Here is a 19,537-nt window from a genome sequence, read left to right on the forward strand (position 1 = left end):
CCAATGTAAAAAATGTGAATTTTGGGTAGAAGTTGGGTACATTTTGGGTAGGTCTTGGATAAATCTGGAGTGAAAACATTTATGGTATAAATTGACACATAAATCTCACAGTTATGGTATCAGTGGGAGGGAGATTAATTTCTTGTTCTGAATCTTTACTTTTACCTGTATTGTGAGGCTTCTGGGAAATCGACCTATTTGTTGCTTTGTCTGGCACAAAATGCACTTCTGTGGAGTGCTTGCTGCGCAGTGCGATGAATGGTGATCTTAGTTGCGTTCCCGGGGCCCATGAGACGGGGGGGAGAATTTGTCCCCCACCCCAGCTCCCATCACAGATTCGGTGTCCAGAGTATTAGTGGGCGCTGATAATCCTCCGCCTCGCCACTCTAGTGCTGAAAATCGCCTTTTGTGGTGGCTTTCTTCCGCGCTATCTCGCTCATCTTAAAGAGGACCTCATTTCTTAAGAAGGTCCTTGATTTCCTTTTCAGCTCAGAAGTAGGTTAATTTCGGGAACACTGCGTCTCGCCGTTATCTCTGCCGCTGCAGAACTTTCTCCTCTTCCCTCTGCCATCTCCCCTATTTCTCCCACCGCTTCCCCCCCCCCTTTCCTTTTCCCTCTTGACAATTGGCGCTGCCAGCAGATGAAAGCTTTACACAATCTGCTGTCCCGGTCCATAAACTGCTAATCAGGTTCAGGAGATCACTATCGTGCAGTGAGCATGCTGCGCTCGCCCCCCCCCCCCTTGCCCCGCTAGCCCCCTCTGTGATAGGAGCGGAGAGGTCAGCCGCAGGTTAATGGAAACCTGGCTTAAGCCAAGAGAAGGCGGCTGAGCGCGATACGCTCAGGAATATCGATGGTACACGGGCACCGGGCTTCATCCGCCATATATGGGTGCCATGGCACCGCCGCAGTGCTTTGACATCACATTATGTTAGTTATATCAATGCCTTCTACACCACTGGTACCACCTGCCCTGGGAAGAATCGGGAGGGTTTGCCCCTACAACTGCCCCCAAGCGGAGAGGAAGGGTTAGAGTGACCAGAAGACACATGGTGTTTCTACATTCAAGTTTTGAACTTTTACCAAGGGCCAATTTGGGGGAAAGGGGCAAAATGGGCCATTGCCCACGGCCCTCACCTAGTTCAGAGCCCCAAGTGGCAGCCTGGACTGTTGTGCAGTAGCGTCCCTGACTTCATATTTGCTCCATTTTGATGACCTTGTGAATATCGGGGGCCTTGACTTCATTTTTGCTCCATTTTGATGGCCTTTTGTAATTTTGAAGATTGGGGAGGTTTTGCCCCTACAAAATGCTCCTGGGTGAGTGGAGAGGTTAGAATAATCAGAAGATACCTGGCTTTTCTACCTTCAAGTTTTTAGTCTTTTACCCAGGGACAGTTTGGGAAAAGGGGCAAACTGGCCCATTGCCCAGGGCCCTCACCTTCTCTAGAGCCCCAAGTGGGTGCATGGTCTGGACTGTTGTGCCTTTGGGCCCCTGGATTTATATTTGCTTTGCGTTGCTGCTTAGCCTTTAAAGGGTGATTTTCCCGGTCTTCCAATCTCATCACTATTGGAGTGAACTGATTGGCTGGGAATATGGAGAGAATTTACCAGCAGACCAATTGTAAGGAATTTCTGGTTCTGGATTGGATGCGAAGGGATCAGACGTCCTGTAAATATTTTTTGAAAGTGGTGTTGTGTGAAAGATTCCCTGCGTCTCTAATCAGAAGCTCCAATCAGTGACGTTGCCTAGGCCGAGATGATGTCATAAGTCTGCTGCAGGCTGAGTGAGCACTGTGATCACTTTAAGAGTTAATAAATGAATTAAAGCATTATAATGATCAGCATAATTTACTTTCCATAAAATACATCTGATGACCGGTCCTCTTTGAATTCTGTTCTGTGGCTCCCAGGATATACTAATCCCTATTTTTCCTACAATCCTTTGCTCTCTCATTATTCTGCAGGTGGATGAAGCTCCTGCACCATCATAGCTGCCCCATTATTTCCCATAATCCTCTGTTCTGCTGTAATTGGCCTGATCACCCTGCATTCTAAAGTGGATTTGGGATCAGAATCTGAGTGCAGCTCTGCGATCCTCCATTATAATGTCATTTCCAGACAGTTCCCAGCAGTGGGAGTAATGCTGCTGAAACCAGGGCACCGTCCTGGCTAAAAATATCATGTTAAAAAATAAATGAACCAAACAAATCCGATTAACCCTGCAGTGCCTGCTGCACCACCCAGCACCATCCTCTCATGCAGCGTGACTTCCACAGGTGTCATTACTGCCGGGGGCAATTCTGTATGTATGGACTCTGCACAGTACCACTTCTCCTGTCCTGTAACCCATGTGTAATTCTCAGTATCTGTTCTTATTCTGTATGTATGGACTCTGCACCGTACCACTTCTCCTGTCCTGTACCCTGGGTGTAATTTTCAGTATCTGTTCTTATTCTGTATGTATGGACTCTGCACAGTACCACTTCTCCTGTCCTGTACCCTGGGTGTAATTCTCAGTATCTGTTCCTATTCTGTATGTATGGACTGTGCACAGAACCACTTCTCTTGTCCTGCACACTGGGTATAATTCTCAGTATCTGTTCCTATTCTGTATGTATGGACTCTGCACAGTACCACTTTTCTTGTCCTGCACACTGGGTGTAATTCTCAGTATCTGTTCATATTCTGTATGTATGGACTCTGCACAGTGCCAGATGCAACCTCTGCGGGGTATCTTTGACATGGCGTTGCGTTCGCTCTGGCGCTCGGATTCTTGGCACGGGTGAAAAATGAGTGAATCGTTAAGGAATTCTTTTCATGTCTAATTGCCTGTAACGTGTCGCGGTAGAGGTGCTTCAGCCTATTACAGATCAGAAAGCGCTTAATTCGGCTTTGTGATGGTGATTTTCCGCGCGCGTCCTTCATCTTGCAGATAAAGCGCTGATAAGGAGCCGCCGCTGTCATGTTCACCGATTATCCCCACCCGCTCCACATCACTTAGCGCTCCCTCATCTCAGACCCGGTGCGCTCAGATACCGGAAATTTCTGATACATGAAGAAATCATTTGTCGCAGATCAGCCGCGCTAATTACTCCGCAAATTGCTTTAATGTGTCATTTCAAGGGCCCAGAAATTGAAAACGCCTGAAGTGTTTTTTTTTGTCAGGAAAGTCGGCTTGTTGTGTCTCTGTCATCGCTCACTGTTGGTCGGGGACAGCAATACGGCGAGGTCGCAGTTCAGACGCCGGGGTCACATTATCTACGTTTATCATATTGAGAGGGCCACTGTGTGAATGGTGTCACCGCCTGATAATTGTGAATTATGAAACACCGGGGCCGAGTCCCCAATTATCCAATAGGAAGGCGAGAGATAAAGTTGTGGCCATGGGGGGGGGGTGCTCTGTGATATGTAAGGATACTGATCACTAGACCCAAAGAATTCAGTGTTTCTGCCCCTCCCCCATAATTTAAGTACTTTATTGGATTCAATCACACATCCCATGAAATGTTGAGGCGCCATTATTAGACAATGCTTTGTCCAGGGTCACCTCCCAACCTCTGTTCTTATTCTGTACATATGGGCTCTGCACATTACCACTTCTCTTGTCCTGTACCCCGGGTGTAATTCTCGGTATATGTTCCTATTCTGTATGTACCGACACTGCACAGTACCGCTTCGCTTGTCCTTTTCCTCCGGGTATAATTCTCTGTATCTGTTCTTGTTCTTATTCTGTTTGTATGGGCTGTGCACAGTACCACTTCTCTTGTTCTGTACCCGGGGTGTAATTCTCATTATCCCTTCTTATTCTGTATGTATGGGCTCTGCACAGAACCACTTCGCTTGTCCTGTACCCGGGGTGTAATTCTCAGTATCTGTTCTTATTCTGTATGTACAGAGGAGACAGAGAGACTGAGGAAATGCTTCCACCTGCCTGCAGCAGACTGATGACATCATCCCAGTCTAGGCAACATCACTGACTAGAGCCCAAGAAGGGCCTTCTAATATTAAATGTTGGAGCTTTTCCAAAAAATTACCGTTTTGCTGTATATTGCGGCGTGTCAGGAGTTTATTCTTGCAGAAGTGAATGACAGGTCCTCTTCTGACCTGTCCTCAATCACACATAGATCCTCAGCCTTTGCCCCATGTTCAGGACAGGTGGTGTCATTGAACCCCCCCCCCCCCCCTCCCCTTTCAGGGTATTTTCAGCCATTCCCTCTCCATCTATGAATACATTGATACAATTGTAGTGCTTCCAATCACTTTTCCTTGCTGGTCATGTGACCCCAGCCTTCCTGACATTGCGGTAGGGTATCGGCCCATCTCCCTGCGGACCCTGGGGACACCCAACGTATTTCCATGTCTGTAATGTTATCTGTCGGCATAGATGCTGCTTTTACCATACAGATCAATAATTATTGATCTGTGACACAGAATCCTTGTGTTTGCATCGTTTATTTGTCTATAAGGTAAATATTGAGCACAGTGTCACCACGTTAAAGGAAAACTCAGCTGCATGAAAGACGAAACTCTTTCCCTCTGACCAATCAGAGATATTTATTCCAGCGACAAATCATTTTCAATGCTGAAATAATTATTTCAGAAGACAATCGGCAGGTGGGGGAATATCAATTGTACCGGGTGCAGGAACTGGAGGATTGTACCAGGGTTAGAGTCTCTCTTGTATCTGTGTCCACATTGGGGAGAATTTTCTTTACTTCCTGTCCTGGTGACCCCCCTACAAACAGCAATGTAAACTTTTCTATCTGAGGAAAATGATTGGAGAGCTGAATATCATACGAGTGTGCAGTACTCTAGGACTACCGAGAAAAGGAATATTAATGGGTCAAAGCACAAAAATGATCATTGTGTCTGCTTGTGTGTACCTGTATGCAAATTGACATGTAAGTGGGGAGGAGCCTTCATCATCCTCACCTGAGGAGTCCCAGAAAATGAACCTCGGCACCCCAATGAGGAGCCAGGGAGAATACAATAGTCACCTGACCATCACACCTGGGGGAGCTTATTGGACATCCCAATCCATGGTGATTATTATGGAGTTGTCCCCCCCCCCTTTGTGGTGGAGTTGAATGTAATATACTCTGACCTCAGATTACAATTTAGGCAATCTGAGTCATCATCTGGTGGCCTGGTTGGTTGAGCCCTGCCATGCCTGTCATTGACAATTACAGAACGGCCAATAAAAAATACAAATTCCACCTTAAAGTTTCTGAATACCCTCTGATTTCTTCCAACTAATTTAATTGGATTTGAACCAGGTTGGCATTTTTGTGTTCTTAGGTTGTGGTCACCTGAATATCACAGATCTCTAAACTTGGAGGACCTCCTATTCTAAACCATGGTCATTTAAATGTTGCCCCATGGCAATTTATAGGGAACTGCCCCCCTCTATGGCCATAAATCATCCTTCACTCTTATGGTTTTCTATAAGATTTTCCCCCATTGGTGAGGTCAGATGCTGATGGTTTGGATTTGCCCCCATTGGTGAGGTCAGGTGCTGATGGTTTGGATTTGCCCCATAGGGTGAGGTCAGGTGCTGATGGTTTGGATTTGTCCCATAGGGTGAGGTCAGGTGCTGATGGTTTGGATTTGCCCCATAGGTGAGGTCAGGTGCTGATGGTTTGTATTTACCCCATAGGTGAGTTCAGGTGCTGATGGTTTGGATTTACCCCAGAGGGGAGGTCAGGTGCTGATGGTTTGGATTTGCCCCATTGGTGAGGTCAGGTGCTGATGATTTGGATTTGCCCCATTGGTGAGGTCAGGTGCTGATGGATTGGATTTGCCCCATTAGTGAGGTGTTGTATGAGAAGACCTGGCTCACCATTCCAATTCATCCCAAAGGTGTTCGGTAGGGTTGAGGTCAGAGCTCTGTGCAGAACACTCGAGTTCCTCCACACCAAACTGGTGACCCAATGTCTTTATGGAGCTGGCTTTGTACCACAGAGCACAGTCTTGGGGGAACAGAAAAAGGTCTTCACCATAAAAAAAAAAACACAAGGCTGGAAGAGCACAATTGTCTACAATGTCTTTGTATGATGGAGGATTACCAGGACCCTTCACTGGGGACACCTGAACCCCATCATTGGATTGGGGCGTACATACTTTTATCACATAAAATAATCAGATGGTCATGTGATCATGTAATATATCTGAGATCAATGTGAATGATCACAAGGTGTGAATGGTAAGATTTTTTACAATGTATCTATGTATCACCTGCACATGTTGTTGGTGACACCATGTGTATTATCTCCAGAATTATGTATTATTTATCGGTATTTACAATAGGAGGGGTTATAATAGATTAATATTGGTGCCGTACTTAGGCGTCGGCGAGGACCTGTCACCACAATATGGCTGAGTGTCCTGGAGGTGTCAGGATCACTCCCAGGGAGGGGCTGATTTATTTTTTGTAAAGTAAAAATAAATCAAGGTGGAATTATCTGCTCAGCCTCCCCTGGCTGTGGGGTGGAGGCTTTCCATGTCCAAGGGGAATTTTAAGTGTAGCATTTTTTTGCCTGATAGGGGGGTGATGATGGGGTGGAGGAGGGGTCTGTACTATTTAGGTTGCAATTAATACCCCTTTGTAAGTGTTTTTTGCTTCCAGTCACAGCTGCTGCAGCAGGAGATGAAAATATACACACCCGGCTGTTTGCTGTCTCATATTACAGCTTTGCTCTTTGTCACATTGCAGAGGCCCTGCTGCTGTAAATGACATGTATGATATCCCTGGTAAAAACTGGAGGTCTTTTAACCCTTTTTGGGTCACAGGTAACGTAGTGATCAGCGCTGGGCCTAGTGCAACACCGGGGCCCCAGGTTCAGGTCTCAGCAGGGTTTGGTTGTGGTATATTGGTGACAATGTGCTAACCTAGAAATGTTTGTTCAGTTTCAGATGGAGTCACCTGATGGCTTTTTCTATCTCATTGGCATCCGCCATTTGTGAGATCCCCCCCCCCCCCTGCTGCTGTTGTATCCTCCAGCTGCAAGGCCACCGCAGTTCTGTTTATTGCGCAGTGGGCGTGACTGACCTCTTCCTTGCCCCCCTCTCAGTATTTGCAAGATAAGTGGGGTGTCAGCGTGGTGCGGTGGATGGGCGCTACGTCTCAGCCACTTGTGACTTGGCAGCCGCCAGTCTCTTATCTCCATTATTCCAGAATATTTGCCAGATGAAAGGATTCAACTTCATATCAATAACGCTGGGACATTGGCGGAGGGCAGAAACAATGTCCTCTCATATTCCTTGCTATATATAGAAGTGATGGCAGATAAGAGGCTCCGGACGCTCGCCAGCTGCACAGAACTTTCTGGATGTTTTAAATCCCTTTTAGAGAGTTTTGTTATATTAGTACAAAAAAATCATTAATCCTGTCAGAAATCCTGGCTCATAACTTCCTTACTTTTTCAGAAATTACAGCTTCCAGTCTTTTTGGGTGATGATGCATCAACTTTTGCACACCGGGATTGGGTGGTTTTCTGGTCTTTGTAAATCAATGTTTAGACCTTTTGCACCAACACTTTAGCTCAAGTGTCTCCCAGTCTCTGGGATGTTTCACTTGTGGTAAGTTGATTGGCGCCCCCCTGTGGTGAATTGATTGGACATGATTAGGAAAGGGGCACACTTTTCAGGTTGGGTGGGAACTATCCGCGGACAACCATTTTCAGGTCTCTCCAGAAATGTTCATAGGGGTCACGTCAGGGTTTTGGCCGGGACCCCCTCTAGGACATTCACAGATTTGTCCCTAGGCACCCCCCCTCCCCCCTGCCCTTGTCTTTGCTGTGCTTTCGGTCATTGTCATGTTGGCAGGTGAACCTTCTACCCAATCTGGGGTCCTGTGCACTGTGAAGGTTTTCATTGAGGAGATCCAGGCACTTTGCACACCACCATGCTTCACAGTTGGGATGGTATTGGGCAGGTGATGAGAGGTGCCTGGTTTCTTCCAGACATACCATTTAGAATTGAGGCCAAATGGTTCTATTTTCATTTTAACAAGCCAGAGAATCTTTTTCCTCACTCTGAATCCTTTGGGTGGTATTTGCTGAGCTCTGGTGAACCTTCAGAGGAACAGGAATATTTTTGTAGCTTCCCCAGGTCTGAGCTTTGTAACAATCCTTTCTCTGAAATCTGCAGGCTGTTCTTGTGACCTCATGGCTTGGTGATTGTTAGCTATAGAGAGGTGGCACCTTACCAAATCATGTCCAATCAATTTACCACAGGTGACCTCAAATCAAGGGGCAGAAACATCTCAGACATTGGGAGTCACCTGAGCTAAAGTGTTGGTGCAAAACGATATGCAAAGTAGAAGATCCCCCCTTCCCCAATCCAAAGGTGTAGAGTTTGTGGCATCATCACCCAAAAGACTCTGATTGCTGCCAAATGGGCTTCTACTAAGTAAAGGGTCTGAATATGGAAATGTGAGATTTCAGTTTTTTCTTTATAATAAATTTACAAAATTGTCTAAAATTCAGTTTTCACACATGATGGGATGCAGATTGAGAGAAGTGAAGAATTGAAACAATTGTAGCATCGCCTGCTACATAACAATATTGCTGCACGGGGTGTCTGTGATATGGGTATTGCATACAACCCCATCCATCCTCCCGGGTTTGCCAGTCATCACATGTGCCAATCTCTCGGTCATATATCACATGTGTATAGTTCTGTACTGTAGAGGCGAGCTGGTTCCGCTCCCCCGGGCCTGCGGCAGTTCATAGCTTATTGATTGGGTATTAAGTTCTATGGCGGTGGGATGTTGACACAAGCGGCTGCTAATGGTCTGCACTAGTAGATGGCGGTCGGTCTGAATGTGACACCCACTGGGCCCACAGCAAATTAACCCTTACAGCTGCTGGAAATAAAGCTAGATCAGTCTTAGGATTTTAGGCGAGGAAGCGGATGCATTTATAAAGCAGAATGATGCATGTCTTTATACCACGCAGCGCAATATGCATTGAAAGCACGTAAATTCTATATTTGCTAGCTGCATGCCGAGATCTATTTATTTATAACATGTGGTGCTATATATCACCATGACGTGACGCGCATTATGCAGGAGGAACGCAGCCGCTATATACGGATATAATCTGTGCAATCTGCACTGTACCCCCTCCCCGCTGAATATACAGGGACTGCCTATGAATCCATCATCAGTGGAGGGTCGCGAATGGTTTATAAGGGTGTCAAGGTTTATGTAGTCCACTGGACCAGCGTTCATGTTTATTAATATAAATCTTTTTGTTATGCCTCTATAGCTCTGACATATTCTGCAGTGCTGTACAGAGAACACTGAGCCAGTCCCATCAGTCTCTGTACTGAAGAGCTGACACTCCAAAGCCCCCCCCAGTCACACACTATTATTATACATTGCTATAGCTCTGATATATACCACAGCACTGTACACTGAGCCAGTTCCATCAGTCTCTGTAGAGAGGAGCTGACACTCTAATAACTCCCCCACAGTCACACACTATAATTATACTTTTTTTTAACATATACCGCAGTGTTGTATATAGAACCAATCACAGGAATGGGTTGCATTTTGGTGAAATGGTCAGTGGGAGGTATATGTTTTCGGGGAGGGTTGGGGGGTCTGTGGGGTTAAATGATTTTCCTTTTTTTCATCAAGCGATTATTGATTCCGCCCTACAATCTTTTCACAGTTAAAGTTTTGATCAAAATGAGAAAATTAAACAGCTGACACATTTGTGGGGGGAGCTGAATATCAGAATTCTGAAAACAAGTAAAAGTTCTGATAAGGTACAGGATTGGTGTGTGGGGAGTGTTGGGCCGGTTGTTGGGATGACGCAGAGCGCTGGTTGTCACGTTGTGGCCCTCTGATGGTTATCATCAGTGGCGGATGTAACCAACAGTAAGCCCCTGTGCAGAAATGGACTGAGGGCCCCCACTGAACTGACTTGGAGCCCCTGTTGGCTGAGTAAAATCCGGGGCCCCTATGCAGGAGCACACTTTCTCACACACTCCCCCTTTTCCTGACTGACCTTGTCCTCTTAAACATTTGATTTCTCCGAATGCGTGTGCAGCATAAACAGACATAACGCAGAATGTCCTCTCCCTGTGCTGGCCGCCCTGTCGGGAGACGCCGGGGTTGCCATGGTGAAGGGGTTCAGCTCAGTCGCCCCTGAGCGTGCATTTTGCCGGGCCTCAGTTTTGTCCTCCTCGTGTGCTAATCAATGCTACAGGAAGATTCATGATGGGAAATTGTGCTGGAAGCGGGGACAGATTACTTCCCGGTGTCCTACGGTGTGTAACAAGTGCCATCTTCCCGTCCTCTCCGACAGCCTGTCACTCTGGGGGGAATCGGGGCTGCGTCTTGCATATTTAGTATAATTGTAGTGATGGCTCCTCCATGCGTAGGTCTACATGCCACCAGGGTGATGGGCCGATTGTAAGACTGCAGAAAAATGGACCTGTCACAGCCGGGACCCTCCAATCTGAATGTTCTGCCCTAAATTCTCCTAATTGTGCAGAATAGGGAAGATTTGGGGCTCATTTAGAGCCTTGCGGTACATTAACTTGCCTTGTTACCTGCGTTTACATGCATCACATTTACAAGTATCCAAAAATTTGCGATGATTGTGTTTCCTGCCGCGTGCCATGGTTCCTTCCTCCCTTCATCAGTACAGGACTGGGATGTTATTTACGGCCCATTCACACATTTGTGGTACAATGCATTACTGATAGACACATTACATGCATTAGTGGGTTGTTGAACAGTGATGTTCATTAGTATAGCTTTAGGACAATGCGGCACAATTATGCACTACCATACGTTGGGGTGCATTACAGGTCTGTTTGGTGCATTGCTGTTTAAATGGACTGCCTGAACACAACACACATTATGCATGAAAAAATGCATCTGCAATAATGCAGTACACCAGAATACCGAGAGGCAAATGGGTCCTTGGGGTTGGAGGGATGGAGCCACAGCCATGATGGGGGGCATCAGTCAGGAATCTGACAGGGTCTCTTTAGGGGCCCGTTCATTGTAAGAGGGCCATTGATGCAGTGCAGGTTTGAATAGAGCTAAAGTGGATCATTCAGTATAAGGTGGAAGTGAGGCTAGTGAATAATGCACATGGTGTGCAAGTCTGTCTGTGGAAGCTGAAGGACAAACCGATATGGAAGTTATGGAGAATGAAGGGATGGATAGTTTTTGGGTAGAGGGGGAGGATTAGGAGGTAGTTATTGGGGGCAGAGAGGCAGGCAGATATGGGAACAGAAGAATGGACCCTTATGGGGGAATGAGGGTGGAGGAATGGGCAGTTATGGGGGACATTGGGGTGGAGGAGTGTAGAGTTTTGGGGTACATTGGGGTGGAGGAGTGTACAGTTATGGGGTACATTGGGGTTGAGGAGTGTACAGTTATGGGGGACATTGGGGTGGAGGAGTGGACAGTTATGGGGGACATTAGGGTTGAGGAGCGGGCAGTTCTGGGAGACATTGGGGTGGAGGAGCAGGCAGTTCTGGGGGACATTGGGGTGGAGGAGCGGGCAGTTCTGGGGGACATTGGGGTGGAGGAGTGGACAGTTATGGGGGACATTGGGGGTGATGAGCGGGCAGTTATGAGGGACATTGGGATGAAGGAGCGGGCAGTTATAGGGAACATTGAGGTGGAGGAGTTATGGGGGACATTGAGGTGGAGGAGCAGTCAGTTATGGGGGACAGAGGGATATAAGCTGGATCTCTGGGTGTCCCAGAAGTAAAGATTGATGCAGTCTGCATCTGGTATTTTAGGTGCTGTGTCCTTATCCAGGTTGGCCCATGAAAAGTTTGGGGAATCTTACAGGATTTTAGTCGCATCCATAGGGGGCTTATTCACAGTTTTAGCACTTCAGTAAAATGCACATTTTTGTGTTTACACCCCCAATACACCAATACAGTAGGGGGCTGCACACTACAATACAAAATTCCCATGCAGCCTTGACAGCGTGTTATGGGGGTTCCTGTGGATTGTCTCAGCAGACTTTATGACCTGTGGTGCTGTGTGGTCGGCTCTGGTGGGCATTTGACCCCTGAATATTTGTCATTGGATAGAGAAGATTCACTCTGGTGTGGAGCGCAGTGCTAGGGGCTTCTACCTGCCACCGGAGCGAAGAGACCCTGTCTGAAGTCTCGCATATCTGATGGCGGCAGAAAAAAAAATTCCATCGGCCATTAAACTGGGTAATTTATATGAGTGCCGATTGTGCGCCTGGGGAAATATATTTCACAGGTAATTTGGAGTCTGTCGGCCTGTGAAAGAAGCCATTATTCTAACCAGAGAAAGATGCCCGTGTCATCGCAGTCATTAACTCCTTCTGGGCCGCTCTGCCTCCTTTGCTTGTGGCCCAACTTGCCCCATTCTCAGATATCGGGGTCACATGACCTGATTAAACAATGGCCTATGTGTGCAGAGAGGGTAGGGGGAGCACTGGAAATACACAGAATATATAAAATGCGTCAGTGAGACACATCCGGGAATCGGGGTCTCAGTGCTCCCCCTGACTTTGTTCAGGCATAATCCAAAGCCACCATTCACTTCCTTGACTGAGAGGAATCGGGAGAGAACCAGCCAATCAGAATCCCCTCATTAGTAGTCACATGAGCCAACACCTGGGAATTTGGGTCTCTACTTTAAAACATGGCGACACAGAGGCTGAACCTACCTGGATCAAATTGTAAGCAGATCTGATAATTTGTGTTCTCAGCGTCTTCGTGAAATGTTTCGGAAGTTAAATTCAGGGATCGGTGGAGTGAATGGTAAGTCGGATTGCCGCTACAATAACGCGGTTTGGTCCTGGATGCCGGAAGCCTAATTGTGATTAGTGCTGGCGTGCGGTTGCCATGTCTAGGTGTTGAATGATGGGGACATGGAAGGGACGTTGCCCGGCGGCACAGACACCGCTGTTCCACTCTGATAATTCTGTATTGATTGGCCGGATGTTCTGCTTCCCTTTGATGGAGGGGACACCTCTGTGCTTAGCGTTTAATGAAGCTGCAGCGGCCTCCATTAATGAGACTTCGTCACTTCGTGTCACCGGCTCACCCCGCTGCCGCTTCACCTTCTCCATTCATCATGTCACAATTTTATTCCTAATGATTTATTACCTCTGTGCCCCTACCCTACCCCTATTGCCAATCTGCCATGTTAGATAGTTACCCCGTTTTGGGTTGTGGGCCCCTCTGACCCGTTGTCTTCTTTTCTTTTTCAGGATGCAGTACTGGGCCACACGGCTGGAGCGCGAGTTTCATCAGGTCATGCGGAACTTTGCCGGGGCTCAACAGCTGCAAGGGGTGAGTACATGTGAACCGTTTAGGTCACGGGACACTTTTACATGGGGGGCAGAGGGGTACTGGGTGAATCTTTACAAAGGACATTGTATGTTGTATGAACAACATCAGTATTCAAAATCTTACAGCAGTGACTTCACAGCCCAAAAGATACCTATAATCTATAATCACATATTCCCCTCCTAGTTCAGTCATTCGTCAGTCTGATCAGATATAACCCCTCTATTCCTCCACAGTACAGGTGAAGGGGCAAAGGAATGGACAGTGAGGGGTGTGGCAGCTGTGTGGGTGGGGTTGTGATTGGGGGTGTGTTTATTATTAGGGGTGTGGCACTTACCTAACTCTGCCAGCACAGAACACTGAAGGGGGAGGGCTGGAAGCAGTATTTTTACTGTGATAAAAAAATGTGAAAATATTTTTAACCAAGAATCATTCCCTTATCACAACATACATGGTGCAGGACCATAGGGGGCAATAAATTGTCTTTTCCATTTCTGACTGTCTATAATGTTAGTGTTGCAGCTTCACAAATCATTTCACTGTTGCTGAGAATCCCATGATTTCCAATAACGGAATAAAATGACCAAAGATGTCTCTGCCCACAACAGGGAGATTTCCTTCCAGTAGTTTGTGTCTCTGCCCACAATGGGGAGATTTCCTTCCAGTAGTTTGTGCCTCTGCCCCTCCCACAATGGAGAGATTTCCCACCAGCAGTTTGTGTCCTTGCCTGTTCCACAATGGGGAGATTTCCCCCCCTGTAGTTTCTCTCCCTAATATTGCTGCTGGAGGAGTGAATCTCTTTTGACTTGGAGGTGTATATTGAAAAGTTTTTGCCCCCAGTGACCCGTGCGCCCAGACTCCATCTGTCTCTGTGATGATAGATAAATCCCTCAGTTTTATTCCCCCGGTAATCTCGTCCAATCCCGGTTTTATTCTCCCTCCTGGCAGACAGCCGCAGTCTCGCGTGTTCCATGTGACCCGAGAACCCCCCGGCCCCCCTCCCCTGCACTGCCACCAGAAACATATGTTGTGTCTTTCAATGAATTTGCATAATGAGGCCGCCTCTCATGAATAATGAATGAGGCTGCGCCTGCAGTGGCCTCTCTGGAGGTTGTCACTGCCATCCATACATTGTTTATTATCTTCATTAGGGACACCATCCCAAGCGATGATGAGATTTCCCCCCCCCCCCCGATCACCGCACCTTCCGCCAAATAATAATTTTGAAGTGCCGCAGGGAGCGATGAACTGCCAAAACCAATGAATGCAACCAATTATCACGTTTGTAACCTTTCCATGTAAAACCAACACCCTGACAAACTATGTGTCTGTCACCACACAGGAGTTTTATATTGTTCGCCATTTTTTTCGCTTTTTTTTTTTTTTTATCCCATTAGTACTTTATGCAATGCAGGCAGTTTATGGCTGATGGGAGGAGCCAGCATGGTGCTGTTCATGGCTTTCTGATATCATTAGAGCCTCCCCAGCCCTATTACTCCTCTGAAAAGCCCTCAGCCCTAATGCAAGCAGTGGGTGGCTCTTGGGAGGAGTACAAACCAAAATTCCTTAATGATTGGATGTAAGTCTGGAGTGGTGGGCGGTCCTAGGCAGGATATATGTGCATAGATAACACCCACCTATGAGACTGAGTTTCATGAATAAAATTACCAAATTCCAATCAATGAAAGGGGTGGGGTCAGGGATAGTCAAGCAGGGGTAGGAGGGGCTAAATGATGCTGGATGTCCTCCAGCCAGGAAATGAGGTGGGCTCTATCTGATTGCTGCAGCTTCTAATGTACATTGTGAGAAACTCGTTGTGCAGTGAAATCAGAGGAAGCAATTTCAATACAGGGGAAAAGTCAATACAAATTTGCAAGACACAAGGAAGGATTAGAATATTTATCAGGTTTGATTTTGTAGTCCTTGATCCTGATGTGGGTGGAGACCCCTTACTTCCTGTTCTGGTGACACCATAACACACTATGATGCACAGGTTTTCACTATTGTGTGTGTGTGTCAATTATCCTCATGTTACAGATCACAAGAGATGGGGATAACCCCCCTAAATGTATTGCTGAACCCCAATAACAGGTAAATAGAAAACATCACTCATATCTGAGTTCAGTTGATATTGTAGAGATTTTCTATGCCAAATATGTTCCAATATTCAGCCAAACTTTATTATTGGTGATCAGCATCTGTAATCTCAGCTCCTGGCTGCCCCTGGGTTATAGATAATGTTTGCTGATTCAGCTGGTTCTGTAATGTATAGCGGGCACAGGATGACGGGCAGAGGCAACTGGAGGGTCAAAAGTTGTCACAGAACATTATAGGGGGGGGGGGGATAAAATGTGTGCAACATGGACATGGCGTATTAAGGCGATATTGTGAGTGAATAATATTGTCATTGTTGCTCCTCTGTACAGAGACTAATGGGACTGGCTTAGCATTCTCTGTACAGCCTTGTGGTATATGTCAGTGCTAAATAAATGTATAATAATAGTGTGTGACTGTGGGGGGACATTAGAGTGTCAGCTGTTCTGCACATATTGAAATGATATTTATGTCAAGCTCTGTAGGATCTTACAGCTCTGTATTGATCTGGTGGGGATTTCTTTCCCTTGGGGTTGGATATTTCAGTTGTGGAATGCGGTGCAGTTCTGGGTTTGGAGCAATTAATGGGTGAAGAAGTTTTGGGCACTGCGGGGGAGTCTTAAGTCTCCAGGCATGCTGTCACTTGTGGTTCTCCAACATCCCGCTTTGGTCCATACCATTGGCTGGGTTTGTGATGTGTCTGTGATGTGTCTTCCTTGCCCACTTCTCCAGATTCTTCTTGAGAACACGCGGCTTCCTTCTAACTCCCTGCGCTCCTCTCAGTGCTCCCTATGCTAATGACATGCAAATGAGATGTAAATGTGCCCACAATAAGTTTTGTGGAGCTGACAAATGAATCAGCCTAGGACCTGTCCCCCCGGGTGGTGATTAATGTGCGTTCAGTGCTGGTGGCGGCCTCTCTGGCGAATGGCGCCCTGCGACAGGCTGCCATGTTCCTGGAGATGGTGAAGGATCTTGATTGGACTTTGTGGACCCCGGAGGAAACTCTTCTGGCTGGCGGGGGAGCTGCGGTGAGGGGGGTAATGTTGCAATAATCTCTTTAATTAGCACTAAATCACTCGTCACAGGGAGGATGACCGGGGGATGAGCGCTGTGCTCCGATGGGCTGCTGATACCACCTCGGGTGGCTGGTGACAAGTCAAGGGGACATTAGCACGCAAATTACCAAATATTGCTGCTGTCTGAGGATGTTATCCTGCGACGTCTGCAGGAATCACATTAATGTCACCTAATTCACGTGGCGCAGGATATTGTTTTCCAATCAAGTAAGCAACAAAACCACAAATAAACCAATCGCCTTTTCTTGTAAGGGGAGGGCTGCAAATAAACAAACAAAAAAAAGAGGACCTGTCAATAATCTGCATGAATACAGTCCTGCCACTATAAACAGCGACAGTCTCATATTTCAGAAAAGTTTCACCATTTTCAGTCCGTGACTTTGCCTGTACTGAGGTCATGCTTACAGTCTGCTGCAGGCAGGAGGAAGCATTTCCTCAGTCTACTCTGTGCTTCCTGGAATATTACCGGCCGATGATTCAGAACCTTCAACCTGGATCATTAAAGGGGAATCTCATCCAGCAGATAAATACACATTTGTTACTTGTCTGCCAAAAAAGTTGCATATCTGGACAATTTTATGATTCCAGCCAGAAAGGTGACACCACTTCCCTCTGTTAGAATTAGGGAACAAGTGTTGTCTACTCCCCACTCAAAGGCTGCTGATTGGACAAGGAAGGAAATGCGCTGATTGGTCCAAGCTCACTCCAATCTTTCCCCCTATTACACATGTGCATGTAGGACAGTCTGATTGCTGCTCTGTAGAAGATGATTGGAGAGTCAAGTGAAAATGGATTATTAGTATTATATTAGGAGTAATATTAATACATTTGAAAGAGATAAAAAGGACTTTTTTTTTCTGTTCCCATTCACTCCATATTCACTCATCTAACTGATCACTTGTTGTCACCTGCAACCCTTTATAATAAATTCCCCTGCACACCAGCTGAACTTTTACATGAGGCTGACGGTGTGAAATGGTGGAGATCATAGATGGACACAACATCAGACCAGCTCTCTCTCACATCCGACCCCTCACCCTCCACAGGGTCTGTGATAAATATGGCGGCTCGTCCCTGCGCAGCGTTGCGGCAGTCTGGGGATGTGTAATCTCGCACAATTAGTGGCCCACTTTGTAATGTTTTCCTGCGAGCGGCGTTAGACAAGCTTTCCCTTTTTTCCTCCACCTTGGTGATTAATCTTATTTAATCTCACCGTGTTTTTCCTCCGGAGAGATTAATCGCAGCAGATCTAATCACGCTTCTGTGAAAGACCCTCAAAGCCGCAAATGTACGCGCGCAGCACTGCGGAAATCAATAACCGGGGGCCAGGGAATTATAGGAGCTGAAATATCACTGTGACCCCTCGCCCATTGTTCTGTGAAAGGGTCCCCCACCTTTCAGGTTCCTGAAATATGTTCTGGGCCCCTGTCTGCCTGCTGGGCTCTTATCTGTGGATTGATCCGCTCGGGCGCAGTTGTCAGGCTCGGTCGCCCTGAGATACGACTTTGCACCGCTGCATTTTCTGCACAAGACTTCGCTGTATCCAGAGTGCAGTAAAGGAATGGAGATAAACACCAGAGGAAAAAGAGATGAGGAGGGAAAACACAGAAGAAACATTGCAGGGAAAGGAGAGATAAATAGAAAGATCCAGAACATGGGCTGAAGGCAGAGGACTCCTTTAGGAAAACTTCACCCAAGTAGACTTCAGATTTGTATGGTTACTGGGACCCCCATCTCCCCCTTGTATCACCTCCAGGGGTAAGATCTGTCCATTGTTATTCCCAGATCCTTCCATTAGTTTCATGAAGAATACTCAGCCACGGTGTGACTTTGGGATGGACAACTCCTTTAAATTGACCCTAAACTCTACATTTTATTTGTTCAGGAAAAAGTACCCCCTGCAAACTGCCCATCATACCCCTCACAGGGAAATCTCCCTATTGTGGGAGGGGCAGAGACACAAACTACAATGCCAGGTTCTGGGGGGGGGGGGTAAATAATAAATGAAAAAAGGGTCATTTTTAAAATATGTCAACTTTATCTGTGCATACTGTTTGAATGAAGTGAATCAATAAAATACCTTGCACGAAGTCAATCATTTTTTTAGGGTGTATTAATTTTTTCACTTAGTGTAGAAGAACCCAACAGGTGGTCCAACTTGTTATAAAGGGAGAATCAGTTTCGGTGGGGTTGTCTTTTAAGTAATCAGTGGCCCTTTCAATATGATCTCAGTACAAATGTAAGATTAAGGAGCTCTGAGAGATGTGGCATGGCTGCGTTGGTTCTGGACCCTCTGGCTGGGTTGTGTTTATTTGTTTTCACTGTGGTTGGGGCTGTTGTCTCGCTGGGTTGTGTGTTTGTAATCTGCTCAGACCTTGGCACACCTTGTCTGTCTGCAAGCTTCTCTGCGGACACGCCATTAATCAGACTGGCTGCAAGCTGTGATTGGCTGATAAGCTTCACCTAGTGGACAGATTGAGGTGTTGGGAAAGATAACAGCAAATCCTGGCGTTTTCTATCTCTGCAGATCTCACTGTGCCGCCCATCCTACCGGGGGTTTATTAGATCAAATCTGCCAGTGCTATTGGCTCATTGCACAAAGAGGACATTATACAGTGCTGGGGGTGGTGGGGTGGCCAGGGCAGAATGAGGGGCCACTTTATACATGACAATCGGGGCCAATATTTCTAAAATGTTGAATAGAAAATTAATTATAAATTTCAGCCCTTCCATAAACTGTTCATAAAGCTGTTCAAGTAACCTATTATTCTCCCCAAACTTCCTCCAATTTCACTTCTCACTTTTTTCAATTTATAAAACTCTGGAAGCTTCTGATCTAAAACTAAACTTAAATTTAAAAATATATAAGAAATTATTTGTCTTTACAGTTTGTGTCTCTGCCGCTCCCACAATGGGGCGATCCCCCCAGTAGTTTGTGTCTCTGCCCCTTCTACATGGTTGTACTGAAGGCCTTTTGATTAGGTATTCATGTTTTCTCCATTACATTGCATCTATTGGAGGGGGGTGACCCCATCATTTAATTTTTGGATGCAGT

At 46.4% G+C, this 19,537-nt stretch overlaps 1 protein-coding gene across 4 annotated transcripts in view; it reads left to right on the forward strand.

Annotated features, from left to right (window-relative positions):
- CACNA2D2 (calcium voltage-gated channel auxiliary subunit alpha2delta 2) overlaps positions 1–19,537 on the forward strand; it is a 129,297-nt gene that overhangs the window by 15,284 nt on the left and 94,476 nt on the right. For all 4 annotated transcript variants that reach the window (XM_072420376.1, XM_072420379.1, XM_072420375.1 and 1 more), the window contains exon 2: positions 13,231–13,312. In XM_072420376.1, the coding sequence (XP_072276477.1) occupies positions 13,231–13,312 (82 nt within the window). The remainder of the gene's footprint in view (positions 1–13,230; positions 13,313–19,537) is intronic.

This window comes from Pyxicephalus adspersus, chromosome 8 (genome assembly GCF_032062135.1).
Source record: "Pyxicephalus adspersus chromosome 8, UCB_Pads_2.0, whole genome shotgun sequence".
In the NCBI taxonomy this organism is placed as follows: domain Eukaryota; kingdom Metazoa; phylum Chordata; class Amphibia; order Anura; family Pyxicephalidae; genus Pyxicephalus; species Pyxicephalus adspersus.